At 37.7% G+C, this 16,534-nt stretch overlaps 1 protein-coding gene across 2 annotated transcripts; it reads left to right on the top strand.

Moving 5' to 3' along the window:
* Nucleotides 1-72: 72 nt before the first annotated feature.
* On the top strand, nt 73-15,943 carry LOC103424618 (probable LRR receptor-like serine/threonine-protein kinase At1g56130). Of its 2 annotated transcripts, none has more exons than XM_029102993.2 (25): nt 73-237; nt 3,505-3,674; nt 4,003-4,189; nt 4,331-4,402; nt 4,722-4,793; nt 5,037-5,108; nt 5,234-5,305; nt 10,717-10,788; nt 10,894-10,965; nt 11,057-11,128; nt 11,213-11,284; nt 11,397-11,468; nt 11,562-11,633; nt 11,818-11,883; nt 12,034-12,096; nt 12,286-12,330; nt 12,435-12,493; nt 12,962-13,347; nt 13,480-13,675; nt 13,775-13,939; nt 14,060-14,178; nt 14,320-14,530; nt 14,642-14,873; nt 15,025-15,175; nt 15,264-15,943. In XM_029102993.2, the coding sequence occupies exons 2-25, from the start codon at nt 3,563-3,565 to the stop codon at nt 15,693-15,695; spliced, it is 3,144 nt and encodes a 1,047-aa protein (XP_028958826.1). In that variant the 5' UTR covers nt 73-237; nt 3,505-3,562; the 3' UTR covers nt 15,696-15,943. The 2 variants fall into 2 exon arrangements, with proteins under 2 accessions (XP_028958826.1, XP_028958825.1); XM_029102992.2 differs by having other exon boundaries at nt 3,501-3,674.
* Nucleotides 15,944-16,534: the final 591 nt, after the last annotated feature.

Below are 16,534 nucleotides of genomic sequence, written 5' to 3'. Positions count from 1 at the left end.
CGAAGAAAGCACCGGAAGTAGAGAGCAGACAATCCTTGTCCGTATATATTTTGGTTTATGTAAGTGGGAATTGTCCTTTTCATTCTCATACACACTCATACTAGGATAAAGAGAGAGGAGAGGGGATGAATTTTCAGAGCTAGTGGGCGAAGAAGCCACCATCTCTGATATCTTCCCACCAGTTTGCTGCTTGCTTCTGCTTCAGCTCCTCCATCTTCTGCTTCAACAGCAGGACGGGTATATCTCTCTCTCTCTCTCTCTCTTTCTCTCTCTCTTCATATGATATGCACATATAAAATACAGGAGATCAACCGCTAATCTTTCTCTTTCGAAATGTTAAAAGTTCATCCTCAACTGTAGCCAACAGATGCATTCAAAAGCAGTATATTTTCCTATCGTCATTTTGGCTGTGGTCCCTAATCAACCTAATTGTTAGGCTAAAATTTTATTTGTTTAAATAATTTGATCGAAATCTTAGCATCGTTTAAGAGATTTAATTCATGTCTTTATGTATTTAATGTTCCACAAATTATGAAATTTAAACAAATTTAAATAATATTTTTAAAATATACTTAAAATTTTTTTTTAGAGTAATATTGTTCTTCACAAAAATTATAGCAAAAAATAATGTACCCACATAATTATTAACATATTTTGAAAAATAACTCTTGATATATTTTAAAACATAAAATAAATACATATAATTAGCATGGGCACAAATATACCAAATGTAACGTTTAAAATAATTAATAACATTTATTAAAATTTAAGAATTTTGATTAAAAATTAAAAATTAATAAAATTTTAATTAATAAAGTAGGAAAAATAAATATAGGAACTTAATTTTTACATTTCCCTGTCTGTTTGCTTAGTTTAAAAAAATTTAAAACACTGCTGTTGTTTGGCAATATTTAATAATTCTTTATATATTTAATATATTATCCATGATCAAACTCATTTAACTTTATGGAAAACTCATCAACTTGGGCCGCAACTTGATCGTACTGCATGTGCAAGCTACGTGTTTTTACACCAATGTAACTTGGCAGAATATGTGTATTCCTTCCTTTTCCTACCCAATTTGTCTAATTGGTTAATAAAAACTATAAGTTTTATTTTACTATGTTTTAACAAAACACTTTTAGTACTGTTTACTTTAACAAAAAATGACATTTTTACTCTAAAAAAGTCACTTCTAGTACTATTCACTTACAACATCTTTTTGCCTTTTTGTCATTTTGATTAAAACTCAAAGTTTTCAAGTTCTTTTCATTAGTTTTTCTTTTATTTTATGCTAAGAGAGATAAATTTAAGATGATGCTATTCACATACTTATTTTTACTTTTTATACATTTTTCTTAATTTCTTATCTTCGGATAAAATGAATTAAAGAAAATAAATAGCAAAATAGCATTACCCTTTACTTATTGATACGATTGCGAGGATGAGTATGAGTCTTTGATAATTGATATGAACAGTATTTTCCCCAAACATTATAAAGGAGAAAATCACAGTATTGGTTGGTGAATTATGACTAAATTGTAATTTTAGTCTACAAATTAAGGATCTATTAAAAGTAGTTTATGAGTTCGATAAATGTGAAACATTAGTCCTTCACGCTAACTCTATAAGAATTTTTGGCCAAAATCCGAGGAGTACCTTTAAGAACAGTAAATTAGTGAATTGCCCATATGGTCCTTTTAATCAGAATCCTCAAGGAATTAGCGTCAATAACCAGTGTTCCATATTTTGTTTATAGATTAAAGCTACAATTGAAGGTGAATTTTGGCGTAATGGAAATGTTGTTCATTTGTGATCCAAAAAAATCACAAGTTTAAGTCCTAGAAATAATTTCTTTATAAAATTAGGATAATACTACATACGTTAGATGTTCTCTTCCAACTCTCATTAAAGCGTATAGTCCTATCGGTTTGAGCGGTCTTTTTGGACTAAAAGTATAATCCTATGATAGTTCATTGCATCAACTAAGTTATACATACTTTTAATTAAGTACATAATTAATGCCAATAAAATGATTAATTAAATACCGATTCCATTAAGGGTGTAATATCCATACACCCTTTTTTACTCCTCACATCTCTTTTAATTTTCGGCCGTCGGATCAGATGAAATAAAGAAGATTAACAGAAATAAAATTAACAAGAGGTGTGTGAGAAATAAAAATGAGTGTGTGGATAGCACACCCCTTCCATTATAACGTCAGTACAGCAATTCATCGCCTACCTCCTTTTGTTTTAAGAACAAGGCATCAGAATAATTAAGCCAAGGTGGGTGGGATGGTGATGGGTTCATACGTGGCAGTTTGACTTTCTGTCATCAATCAAAAACGGATTAGGACGGATGTAATTGTTCCGGAGATGATTCTAATCCATCCAGACATATCCTCTTTTGACTTTTCTGGCTGCATCATTCAATTCGGAAAAGGATCCCGGATTCTTCTTCTGGGGATCCGAAAGATATTACGATCATGTCTGTTAATCGTACATTATGCGGTCAGAAATTATTTAAAATTTAAAATTTAAAATTAAATATAAATAATATTTAACAAAAACTTATCGCACGAGGTACGATAAACAGATACAATCACAAGATCTTCCGCATTTTCAAGAAAATGATCCGGCAAATATCCTTTTCCATTCAACTCAACTTGCAGATATTTTCATCCCGATTGAATTTTCAATTCAGCCACAACTTTTGAAAATTCCACCAGAGATTTTTCTTTTCTTTTTTTTTTGAAAATCCCACCTTTGTTTTTCTTTGAAAAAATCCATGTCCACTTATCAAAAATTCATTTTATCGTTTTATTTATACGTAAAATTATGAATGAAATATTATTCTTTTACTGGACAAACTAACAACATACATGCAATTTTAGCAATATTTTAAGCTAATTGTGAAAATCCTGAGTTCGATACTTTGTAATGTGTGTACAATTTCTAATTAGCCTATTTCTAGCCCAAAAAAGGTGAATAATCGTGGTTTGTCATTAGTTGCCTATCTTTTTAGAAAGAAATAAAAAACTAATCAAATAGTGTGTCATGTGTTTTGTCAAACATAATAATGTGATTAGCTTAAGAATTGTCACAATGACATCCTCGGTTGATGTCATATCAAAATCACCAACTAACAAAGAATTAATCCTTTGTTCTTTCGCTATCCAGAAAAATCCCTCTCCATAATTACCAACTGAGCAAGAATGTAAATCCATAAGTCAATTCCTTGATTTTTCAACCACAAAAATATTAACAATCTAAAATTGTACATAAATATTTCAATACTAAAGCAGCTCAATGTGTAATATTACAGTATACAATTCAACTAATATGATCAAAGTCTTGGCCTACTCCAGGTGGGAAATTATTAAAGTGGCCGCCATTTGATCATGCAACTTGGACAAAATATATTATATATGTATATGTTGTCAATATATGACTAAAATCTAATGGTCTTCTTCTACTTACATGCGGTGCATGATTCAGCCAGTCGGAATGTAAGTGTTGGTCGTTTAAATTCACGCCGTCGAGGAGAGCAAGTTCTGCACATGTACAATATGAAGATGAAGTTGATGATGAGGATACTATTACTCTACTTCCTCAGCTACTTCTGGTTTCAGCTGTCATTTGCTCAAAATGCTACCACCGATCCATCTGAAGGTTCTCTCTCTCTCTCTCTCTCTCTCTCCCTACACACACACTTTGCCACATTTAAGTGTTTCTGACCAGGAACTGGGCTTTTTTTTCCCTCAACAAATTGACATTTTAAGTGTTTTTCGACTATATGAAACGAAGTTTCGAAGAAATTATTGTAAGGCCCTTTTTCATCCCATATACAAAACATCCAAAAATTAAGGGTAATTTTCCTTTGTAATAATCAATTTGATCTTTCGTTTGGTTCGAGATAGTCTGGTAAGTGGTAACACAAATCAAATTATGGTGTGATATAATCTAATACACACAAGGACTGAATTAACTGAGAGTGCAGTGAGGGCGTTGAACTCAATATTTGAACAATGGGACACACAAGCAGTGCCGGGGCTGTGGAATATCAGTGGAGAACCCTGCAGTGGATCTGCCATCAACGGCACCGACTTTGGGGACCCCAGTAACAACCCAGCCATCGTTTGCGACTGTTCTTACGACAACAATGCTACATGCCACATCACCAAACTGTATGTTAAACTACTCTTTATGAACAAGATTTCCATGCCACTGCTGATTTTTCACTTGCTACCTATATATTTTAACGTCATAATTTGACTGTGTCGCTCCATTTTATGTAGTTCTAAATGTTCAATCTTTTTGCTTTCCAGGAGAGTGTATGCTCTGAACAAACGAGGGGTGTTTCCAGAAGAATTTGTGGCTCTGAGATATCTCACATCTTTGTATGAATTTTTTCCAACTCCCTTCTCTGTTTTTGGTTCATCAAAATCATATATTGGATATCAAAAATTGTAGAATTATCGGAGAGACGAGCAAAAGGCTCACTTCCAACAACACAGATATTGTCCCTAACTTGGTACCACTTGCACAATCCGTTAAGTGTGAGGTTTATTCCAAAAGGTCTCGGTATTAGTTGGAATGAGATTTGGATATTTAAACTCTTCTTTCTTTATTTCTCTAGCTGATGTGAGATTTCAACAAAAATATGGTGATGTTATAAGATTAAGAGTTAACAATTATACTTCCTTTCAATTTTTGTAGGAAAATCGATCAGAATTATTTCACCGGTCCCCTACCAGCATTCATTGGCAATATGTCTGCATTGACTGAATTGTAAGTAGTGAGAGAACATTTCTTTAAGTACTCATACTTCTGATGAGACCCGTAGCAATTTGTATACTTCATTTTGAATATCATAATCTACAGTTATGTTCTTTACACCTTTTCGCTACTTTTTGTGCCGTAATCTACAAAAAATCATTATGCTTTTATTGAATAATGCAGTACTAGTTTCCTGTTATGTATGTAATTAAGTTTAATGATGCTTATCTTTCACTAACTGATATCTCCATTCAGGTCAGTTGGCATCAATTCATTCTCTGGACCCATCCCCAAGGAGCTTGGAAACCTTACGGAGCTAACTCTGCTGTAAGCCATAAAAATGAGAGAGCATACAATAAAATTTTGTGTCGTAAACATTAGATACAGAACCTTCTATCACTCTTCAATAATTGCTTTCAAGTAAGTGTTTGCCTATTCAACATGACTTGCAGGGGCATCGGATCAAATAATTTCTCCGGAACACTCCCTCCAGAACTTGGTAATTTAGTCAAGCTCGAGCAAATGTAAGTGCTTCGTTAAATCATCAAATTTGAATTACATGTTAATTCGTTACGGATGAGCAAAAATTGCACTTTATCGTATGAAATGGGTATTAATCATGTTGGTATATGGTCCAGCCCATGATCAATGTTCTAGATTATTCTAGTAAGCAAGAGAGATGGCTGGAGCATGCTAGACAATTCTAGCATGTTATTAAGTTGATGGAAGAAGCTAGAGAGTACTAGCTTCCTTGGTTGCAAATGGAAAGATCTAGAAGCCACACTTTTGTGGCTAGTCTAGATCTTTCTATGCTAGAGGTTTGAAGAATACACTAGAAACTAGTAGAATGCCAAACCCTCACCTATAAATATGGGTGTGATGTTGTAGTGAAACAACAAATCAAGAAAGAGTGAGTAGCAAAGGATTAAGTCCAAAGCTAGAGTTCCACTCCAAGAGTGAGAGTGAGAGTGTTCCACTACACATTGTGTGAGTGAAGTTTAGAGTGATAGAAAGTGTGTGTTATACTTTCTTGTATCCATCAAGCCTTGTCTTTGGCTTGGTAAGACTACTCTTGTTGTATTCATCTTTTTTCATATAGTGAAGATTCCTTGTTTGGTGGACGTAGGCATAAATTGCCGAACCACATAAATTCTTGGCGTCCATTTTCTACTTTACCTTGTGCATTCTCTATCTTGTAGTACCGACATTCCTAACAAGTGGTATCAGAGCCCGGTTGGCTCGTACTACGAGATGGAAGGAAGTGGCACTATGATCAAACTCACCAACTCCAATTGGGTAACATGGAAGCCAAGGATGGAGGACATTCTCTATTGCAAGGATTTGCATGAGCCAATTGAAGGAGATGCCGCTAAGCCCGAGAGCATGTCCGATGCCGAGTGGAAGAAGATGAATCGCAAGGCTATTGGCACAATTAGACAATGGGTGGATGATAGTGTTTTTCACCATGTGTCTAATGAAACCAATGCTCGCGAGTTTTGGACGAAGCTTGAGTCCTTGTTCGAGAAGAAGACCCCAGCCAAGAAAGCCTTCTTGATCAAAGAGCTCATCAATGTGAAGTACAAGGATGGTTTAAGTGTAGCAGAACACTTGAACAATTTCCAGAATATCATCAACCAGTTGGCTACTATGAAAATGACGATCGAGGACGAGCTACAAGCGCTCTTGTTACTTGGATCCTTGCCAGACAGTTGGGAGACCTTTGTGGTGAGTATAAGTAACTCTGCTTCTAATGGTGTTCTTACTCTTGATAATGTTAAAAATAGCATGCTCAATGAAGAAACAAGGAGAAAGACTTCTGGCACAGATAGCAGCCAAGTATTTGTCACAGAGAACCGCGGAAGAAGCAAAAGTAGAGGGCCTAGAGGTCATGGCAGGAGTCCTAGCCGATCCAAGTCAAAGTTCAGGGGTGCATGCCACCACTGTGGCAAAGAAGGCCATATGAAGAAAAATTGTCGAGTTTGGAAGAGAGAGCAAAGGGAAGGAAACAATCAGAAGAAAGATGATACTGGCAATACCACTGCTGTCATATGTGGTGATGTACCAGAAATATTGTCTGTTGGTGAATGTCTGCATATGGGCAACTCTGACAGAGACATTGAATGGATCTTTGACAATGGAGCTTCCTTCCATGCTACGTCCAAACGGGAGTTCTTCAGTACATACAAAGAAGGTGACTTTGGCATAGTGAAGATGGGGAATGAAAGCTATTCCAAAATTCTTGGAATTGGTGATATATGTCTAAGAACTAATCTCGGCTGCCAATTGATGTTGAAAGATGTGAGACATATTCCTGATATACGTCTCAATCTGATATCCATCGGTACCCTTGATCGACAAGGATATTATCACCATATTGGCGAAGGAAAATTGAAGCTTACTAAAGGCTTAATGGTGGTAGCAAGAGCACGACTTTGTTGTACGTTGTACCGGTCAAATGCCAAGGTTTTGAAAGGTGAGTTGAATGCTGTGGAGGACTCATCTCTAGACTTATGGCATAAGAGGCTAGGCCACATAAGCGAGAAAGGCCTACAAGTTTTGGCAAATAAGTCTCACATTCCCTTTACCGAAGGTACGTCGTTAAACTCTTGTGAGCATTGTTTATTCGGAAAACAAAGAAGAGTTAGTTTTTCTGTTCCATCTACAAAGAAAGGAAACTTGTTAGATCTTGTTTATTCAGATGTGTGTGGTCCCATGGAAGTCGAGTCACTTGGAAGAAATAAATATTTTGTTACTTATATTGATGATGCTTCACGAAGGGTGTGGGTGTATTTGTTGAAATCCAAAGACCAGGTGTTTCAGACATTCCAGGAGTTCCATGCCATGGTGGAGAGGGAAACTGGGAAACCTCTCAAGTGCCTTCGTAGCGACAACGGCGGCGAGTACACATCTCACCAGTTTAGAGAGTATTGTGTAAAACATGGCATACGTCATGAGAAGACAGTTCCTGGAACTCCACAACATAACGGTGTTGCTGAAAGAATGAACCGAACCATCATGGAGAAAGTCAGGTGTATGTTGAGGACTGCAAAGTTATCTAAGCAGTTCTGGGGTGAAGCTGTAAGGACAGCCTGCTATTTGATCAACCGATCTCCATCAGTACCATTAGGTCTTGATGTTCCAGAGAGAGTATGGACTGGTAATGATGTGTCTTACTCTCATCTGAAGGTGTTTGGCTGCAAAGCTTTTGTGCATGTGCCCAAAGAGCAGAGATCGAAGTTAGACTACAAAGCTACACCGTGCATCTTTCTTGGTTATGGCGGTGAAGATTTTGGTTACAGATTATGGGACCCATACCAGAAGAAGTTTATCCGAAGTAGAGACGTGGTCTTTTATGAAGAACAAACAATTGGGGATTCGGATAAAGAGGCACAACCAGATGGCGCAGTCAGAGGAGTTGATCCATTAGCTTCAGATGAAGAAAGTCACGATGACATCCCTGAAGCAACTGCCAATGAAGTGCCTGCAGAATCAGATAATGCTAATCAAGAGGAGCCTGATCAAGATGTGCCAGACCATGAGATTGCTGATCAGGGGGAGCCTAGTCAAGAAGAGCAGATTCAAGGAGAACCCAATCAGGGGGAGCCTCCAGCCCTACAAGAGAATGAAGATCAGGTCAGAAGATCCATCAGAAGTCGAAGACCGTCTACCAAGTATTCTTCATCAGAGTATATCATGTTGACTAATTATGGAGAGCCCGAAACATATGAGGAGGCCAGAGCTCATAACGACAGTGACAAATGGATGAAGGCAATGGAGTCGGAGATGGATTCCTTATCAAAGAATGATACCTATGAGCTGGTGGAGCTTCCAAAGGGCAGGAAAGCATTGAAAAACAAGTGGGTGTTCAAATTGAAAAGAGACGACAACATGACAAGGTACAAGGCTCGTTTGGTTGTCAAAGGTTTTGGTCAAAAGAAAGGAGTTGACTTTGATGAGATTTTCTCACCGGTGGTGAAGATGACTTCCATTCGAGTTATCCTTGGTATGGCAGCAAGCATAGATCTTGAGCTCGAGCAGTTAGATGTTAAAACTGCATTTCTCCACGGCAATTTAGAAGAGGAGATATACATGGAGCAACCCAAAGGCTTTGAAGTCAAAGGTAAAGAAAATTTGGTGTGCAAGCTCAAGAAAAGTTTATATGGTCTTAAGCAGGCTCCGAGACAGTGGAATAAGAAGTTCAACTCATTCATGGTGAGTAATGGGTACAAGAGAACTCATGCTGACTCTTGTGTCTATATCAAACAATTTTCTGGAGGTAAATTCATCATTTTGTTGCTTTATGTTGATGACATGTTGATTGTCGGTCAAGATGCTTTTATGATTAAAAAGCTCAAAGAAGAGTTATCTAAGTCCTTTGACATGAAGGACTTAGGGCCAGCCAAGCAGATTTTGGGCATGGAGATAATTCGTGACAGAAAATCCAAGAAGTTGTGGCTGTCACAAGAAAAGTATGTTGAACGGGTGCTTGAAAGGTTCAACATGAAAACAGCCAAATCGGTAAGCTCACCTTTAGCCAATCATATCAAGTTGAGCAAAGAGTCGTGTCCAAAAACATATGAAGAAAATGAGAAAATGGCAGTTGTTCCCTACTCTTCAGCAGTAGGAAGTATCATGTATGCAATGGTGTGCACACGGCCAGATATTGCTCATGCAGTAGGTGTGGTGAGCAGGTTTCTCTCTAATCCAGGGAAGGACCACTGGGAAGCTGTTAAGTGGATTCTCAGATATTTGAAGGGGACTTTTAAGATGTGCTTGTGCTTTGGCGGTTCCAAACCAATCTTGGAAGGATTTACAAATGCTGACATGGGAGGTGACCTGGATGGTAGAAAATCTACGTCTGGGTACTTGTTTACTTTTGCAGGGGGAGTCGTGTCTTGGCAATCCAAGTTACAAAAGTGCATTGCTTTGTCTACAACCGAGGCTGAATACATAGCCGCTACAGAAGCATGCAAGGAGTTGTTGTGGCTGAAGCGGTTTCTCCAAGAGTTGGGTTTGAAACAAAGTGATTATGGCGTTTATTGTGATAGTCAGAGTGCTCTGGATTTGAGCAAAAACACTGCATACCATTCACGCACCAAGCACATTGATATTCGTTATCACTGGATTAGAGATGCTATCGAGAACAAGATGCTACAGCTGAAGAAGATTCATACCGATAATAATTCTTCAGACATGTTGACAAAGGTGGTCACAAAATCAAAGTTGGAATTCTGCATTAAGGCTGCTGGGATGGACTCCAGGTAACTTGCAGTCATGATCGGAATTCCTTCCTCATGGACTGGAGGGGGAGATTGTTGGTATATGGTCCAGCCCATGATCAATGTTCTAGATTATTCTAGTAAGCAAGAGAGATGGCTGGAGCATGCTAGACAATTCTAGCATGTTATTAAGTTGATGGAAGAAGCTAGAGAGTACTAGCTTCCTTGGTTGCAAATGGAAAGATCTAGAAGCCACACTTTTGTGGCTAGTCTAGATCTTTCTATGCTAGAGGTTTGAAGAATACACTAGAAACTAGTAGAATGCCAAACCCTCACCTATAAATATGGGTGTGATGTTGTAGTGAAACAACAAATCAAGAAAGAGTGAGTAGCAAAGGATCAAGTCCAAAGCTAGAGTTCCACTCCAAGAGTGAGAGTGAGAGTGTTCCACTACACATTGTGTGAGTGAAGTTTAGAGTGATAGAAAGTGTGTGTTATACTTTCTTGTATCCATCAAGCCTTGTCTTTGGCTTGGTAAGACTACTCTTGTTGTATTCATCTTTTTTCATATAGTGAAGATTCCTTGTTTGGTGGACGTAGGCATAAATTGCCGAACCACATAAATTCTTGGCGTCCATTTTCTACTTTACCTTGTGCATTCTCTATCTTGTAGTACCGACATTCCTAACAAATCAGTTGCCTTATGATTTTCACAGTTACATGGACAGCTGTGGACTCAGTGGTGAAATTCCTTCAACATTCGCCAAGCTCACCAACATGCAAACCCTGTAAGAACGGCTCTTAAATCGTATTTTAGATTTGTTCGTTTATCTAGTACTTTGATATTGCTTTTCTTGGATGAGCTTATTATAAGTCAACTTTTTGAATTTTAGTTGGGCATCGGACAGTCTTTTCTCAGGAAAGACACCTGATTTCATAGGGAATTGGACACAACTCACTTCTTTGTAAGCCACATAAAATTTTGATCTTATGCAGTTTATGAAAGCAGACCTGAGATGGATACTTAGTTGACAAGCTTCTTATATGTTTCTGTAGGCGATTTCAAGGGAACTCTTTCGAAGGCCCAATACCAACCAGCTTTTCTCAGCTGACCTCATTGACCTCTCTGTAAGTACAAATGTTTCATAAATTGTAATTCTCTCTCTTTCTCCGAAGACAGGATTTCAGTTTATTTTGCATATAATGATGTAGGCGAATCAGTGATATATACAATGGGAGCTCCTCTCTTGATTTCATAAAAAATCTGAAAAGCTTGACTGAATTGTAAGTGAAGATTCTCATCGATCAAGATACTTTCATCTAACTTCTTTTTCCTTTTGAAATGTGATATCTTACTCCATCTACTTTTATCAAATTTTATGTTTTTGGAGTATAGAAAACTGCGAAACGCATTAATCACTGGTACCATCCCATCTGATATTGGAGAATATCAAAGTCTACAGACACTGTACGTACCAGCAAATATAAGCTTGAGTCCCAACGAGACCAATTAGTTTTCTTGCATTCTGATTCCTCCTCTCAACTTATCGTTGGTGTGCAGGGATCTGAGTTTCAACAATTTGACAGGCCAACTCCCAAGTTCTTTGTTCAACTTGAGTTCTCTTACATCCTTGTAATCCCCATCTTTATTATTATCTTTTTCTTGCCTTATCATACATAAGTTATCAAATCTTTAACATTCCCTACTTTGATTGAATATCTGGACTAATCCTTCTAGATTTTGTGCACATCTGACCTTTTGTTTGTTCATCTCTTTTTCTTTTCTGGGTGCCTTCTGCTATAATCGAAATGGCCAGGTTTCTTGGAAACAATAGTCTGTCCGGACCTCTTCCAAGCCAAAAGAGCAATCAACTTGAGACTATGTAAGTCCTCATTTCTTAAAGTAGTCATATAGAATGCACGGTGCATGTGTGTGTTTGTGTATAATTGTAAGCATTCTAATCCTATCTTACACAAGTTCTTAATAACTTTCATGCATTTTGTGCCTTCTGATTCTATTTTGTTATTTGCAGAGATTTGTCTTACAATTTTTTATCAGGAAGCTTTCCCCAGTGGGTGACCACAATATCGCAACTGTACGTGTCCTTTTATCTTTCACCTTCATTTTACAGTTTAAATCAACAGAATATGTTCGGACAAAAAATTATCGTTGAGATTCGTTTTCACAGTGCTACTTGCCTACTAATTTTTGATCTTGTACATGGAATTTTCATTTGATAAAGATATATTTCTTCATATGGTGATTGATTAATGATTTTATGCAGGAACTTAGTGGTCAACAACTTCACATTTGACAGTTCAAACATAACGTGAGTTGAAGTTTCTCTTACTTGTTTTTAGACAAGCAATACTATCACTACTCTTCCACTACATGTTTCTATTTGGATAACTAATAATTGTTCTGTGTTTGCAGTCTTCCTGGATTGGATTGCCTCCAGAGAAATTTTCCATGCAATCGAAATGCCCCACGATGTAATCTGCTTTTATGTCACCCAACATTTACTGTTTTAACTCAACGTCATGTTAGAGAAGGCATTGCTTCTCTAGTTATGTATACATATGGATATAGATTGCCAGCATGTTTTCATAAGTTCAGAAATAAGCATAACTGGTCAGAAATATGTGACTGAAAAACATTAGTATGAGTCTTCAATTTGAAGTTTCATCGCTAATCATGGGTAGATTCTGGTAATACATGAAACTTACAGATGCAAACTTCTCAATCATTTACTATTTTAACGCATCGTCATGTTAGAGGAAAAGGCATTGCTTCTCTAGTTATGTATACATATGGATATAGATTGCAAGCATGTTTTCATCAGTTCAGTAATACGCATAACTGGTTAGAAATATGTGACTGATGAACATTAGCATGAGTCTTCAATTTGACGTTTCATCGCTAATCATGGCTGGCTTCTGGTATTACATGAAACTTTACAGATGCAAACTTCTCAATCAACTGTGGTGGAAAACAAATGACGGGAAGTGATGGCATATTGTATGAGACTGAAGACTCAGCTCTTGGCGCAGCAACATTCAATGTAACTAGTACAGAGAAATGGGCTGTCAGCAATGCCGGTTTGTTTTCTGACAGAAAGGACCCGTCGTTTCTGGAAAATACCCTTGCACAAGTCACCGGAACGGATGTGACCCCGGAGCTTTTCCAGACTTCAAGAGTGTCCCCAGGATCACTGAGATACTATGGCCTGAGCCTTGAGAATGGGCCTTACACTGTAACATTGCACTTTGCAGAGACGGTTTATGAAAGTCGCACTTCGCAAAAATGGCAAAGTCTAGGACGGCGTGTATTTGATATCTATATTCAGGTAAGGCTGCTTATAGAATAAAAATTCTGACTTATTTGAAGTAAACACTCATTGGACAGGTTTTCTATGTTTTAAGCTACAATGATTTAAAGGAGACTAGAATTATCACCTACCTGTTCATTTGGTTGCTAGGGTACCCGCATGACGAAGGACTTGGACATATCGTCGGCGGCAGGTGGTGTTAACCGAGCAATTGTGAGAAAATTTAATGTTAACGTGTCAGAGAATTATCTTGAAATTCATCTGTTCTGGGCTGGTAAAGGGACTTGTTGCATACCCGAACAAGGTGATTACGGCCCGCTAATAGCAGCTGTCCATGCTGCTTCAGGTATAATATGTGTTACTTATAGAGATTTCCTATGATTGGTTTAAATGTATTTTTCTGCTATTAATTGACACTGAAGAATTCATCTGTTTTATTACTCAGATTTTACACCAACAGTTGCCGGGCTTCCACCAACTACTCCAGGAAAGAAGAGCAAGACTGGGTTGATAGTCGGTATTGCAGTTCCTATTGGAGTTGTGAGCTTGCTATTAATATTTGCAATTCTATATATGAGGAGGAAAAAATCAGAAAAAGAAGACGATGAAGGTAAACGACCATATCATTATTGGTACCCAATTCAGGTTTTGCTGCCCTAATATTAACACACAGAAGTAAGAATGCTTTCACGAAAGTAAAACTTATGTCAACTGTTTCATGAATGTGCAGATATTCTAGGATTAGGCCCCCGACCATATACTTTCAGTTATGCTGAATTGAGAACCGCAACTGAAGATTTTAATACTTCAAATAAGCTAGGAGAGGGAGGATATGGCCCTGTTTATAAGGTGAAATCCGTATTACATCAATATCATGTACTTGAAGTAATGACAAGAGAAAGGGAGAAAGAGCGAGCAAGCGAGAGGAAAATATAGCTCCTTTTTTCTTTCCTTTCATGTCACTAAATTGTGTTTATGTGTACATTGTAGGGTGCACTTTCTGATGGGAGAATAGTGGCTGTGAAGCAACTTTCAGTAGCATCTCACCAAGGAAAGAGTCAATTTGTATCTGAAATTGCTACCATATCTGCAGTGCAACATCGGAATCTAGTGAAATTGTATGGATGCTGCATCGAAGGCAGCCAGCGCATTTTGGTTTATGAGTATCTTGAAAACAAGAGCCTTGATCAGGCACTTTTTGGTACAAACCTATCTACTTTTAGGTTACATAGAAACAACATTTTCTGTAGTTTCAAGCACTCTAAAATTACTTAAAAATGTTTTTGATTAGATGTGTTCACAAATATTTCAGGGACAAGTAACTTGCACCTTGACTGGCCTACTCGATTCAATATATTGTTGGGAACAGCAAGAGGACTTGCTTACCTTCACGAGGAGTCAAGGCCAAGGATTGTACATCGAGATGTTAAGGCCAGTAATATTTTGCTCGATGCAGAACTCTCCCCAAAAATATCAGATTTTGGATTGGCAAAGCTTTATGATGACGAGAAAACCCACATCAGCACCCGGGTTGCAGGGACAATGTAAGCCATCCTTTATTGTTTTTCCATAGGTTACATATATTATAGCCACACACATTTATACTTGCATGAAATTTTAATACACATCATGTTAATAATGCTACTAATGATCTCAAGAAACATTGTGCAACCATATTATTATCTTGCATTGCAGAGGCTATTTGGCACCAGAATATGCAATGCGTGGACATTTGACAGAGAAGGCTGATGTGTTTGGTTTTGGAGTCGTTGCTTTGGAGATCCTCAGCGGGAGACCAAACTCTGACAATAACTTAGATCCAGAAAAGATTTATCTTCTTGAATGGGTAGGAATTGCATTCCCCTGCTTTATTTTGGCATTGTTGTGAAAAACTTATTCACCCTTTCCTTGGACAATGGCATAATGTTTTTCAGGCATGGACTCTACATGAAAACGACCAAATTCTGGGGCTGGTGGATTCAAGATTGACAGAGTTTGACGAAACTGAAGCGACTAGAGTGATAAGAGCAGCTCTCCTGTGCACGCAGGCATCACCGATGACGAGGCCATCTATGTCACGCATGGTGGCAATGCTCTCTGGAGATATTGACATAGGCACTGTCATGTCGAAGCCGAGCTATTTGACAGATTATGATTTTAAAGATGTAACGACATTGTCAACAGGTAGCTTTTTGATGGAGGATGATACCCCATCAACTGCATCCAAGTACAGTAATGTTCGTCTCAACTATCAGCCCGAAGGCAACAGTGCAAGTGGTGCTAACACCCCCGAGGTTGACCTTGCGCCTTCTCCTGTAAACGTCACTCAATCACTGCTCACTGGAATTATAGGAGAAGGAAGGTGATAAATAATGAGAAATAATTTCCACACGCTCCTTTTATCCCTTTGTGCACCCTGTACTTGGGTCTTTTCTGCCTTTAAGGTTTTGGCTATGATGATGTATATCTAAAATAAGATACGATTTTATAGATATTTGAGTCAAACTTAGATGTCAATTTTGTGTTAGTATGTTGTAGTGTAAATCTCCTCTTTTAATCAGGAGGAAAAAAATGGATGTTTCTTTTTTTATAGTTGGTGCTATTCACACTCTCATTTTAACTTCTCACACTTTTTTTTGGTAATTTTGTCTTTTGGTCTTTTTAAATTCATTCAATCCGACGGCTAGAAATTAAGAAGAGTGGGTGGAGGTAAAAATAGATGTGAATAGCACCACCATTTTCTATCTGATAGCCAAGTGTATAATAAAACATAAGCAACCTTGGTAGGTGCCTATAAACAAAAGCTACGAGTTGGCTCTTGATGAGTTATTGTCAATTGTTGATTGATTACGGTGTCTCCCTAATGTGACTCTTTGGTAGGGTTTTTGCATAAGCCAACTCTTTTAAATAAGGGATTGTTAATTGTTGATTGGTTAGTGTCATCTGAGGAGGATCTTTGGTAAAACTGCTATGTAAGTGTCATTTTTCTCACACGAGTGGTCTCAACGGTGGGGCCGGATAAAACCAAAATGCAGGGAAGTTCATGCTCACCAAAGCAGATCTCAGTTAAAAAATAACCTCGGATCAATCAAAGATTCCAAAGCAAGATCAAGCCGTCTAAGGCTATGGTGGTCGTCTACTTGTCTTTGTGCCCTTTTTCTTTTCATTGGGAAGCATATTCGTGCGTGAAACTGCCGGTGCCAGA

This window comes from Malus domestica, chromosome 05 (genome assembly GCF_042453785.1).
Source record: "Malus domestica chromosome 05, GDT2T_hap1".
NCBI classification, from domain to species: domain Eukaryota; kingdom Viridiplantae; phylum Streptophyta; class Magnoliopsida; order Rosales; family Rosaceae; genus Malus; species Malus domestica.
The sequence above is the reverse complement of the archived record's forward strand: the minus strand, read 5'-3'. Positions and strand labels throughout refer to the sequence as shown.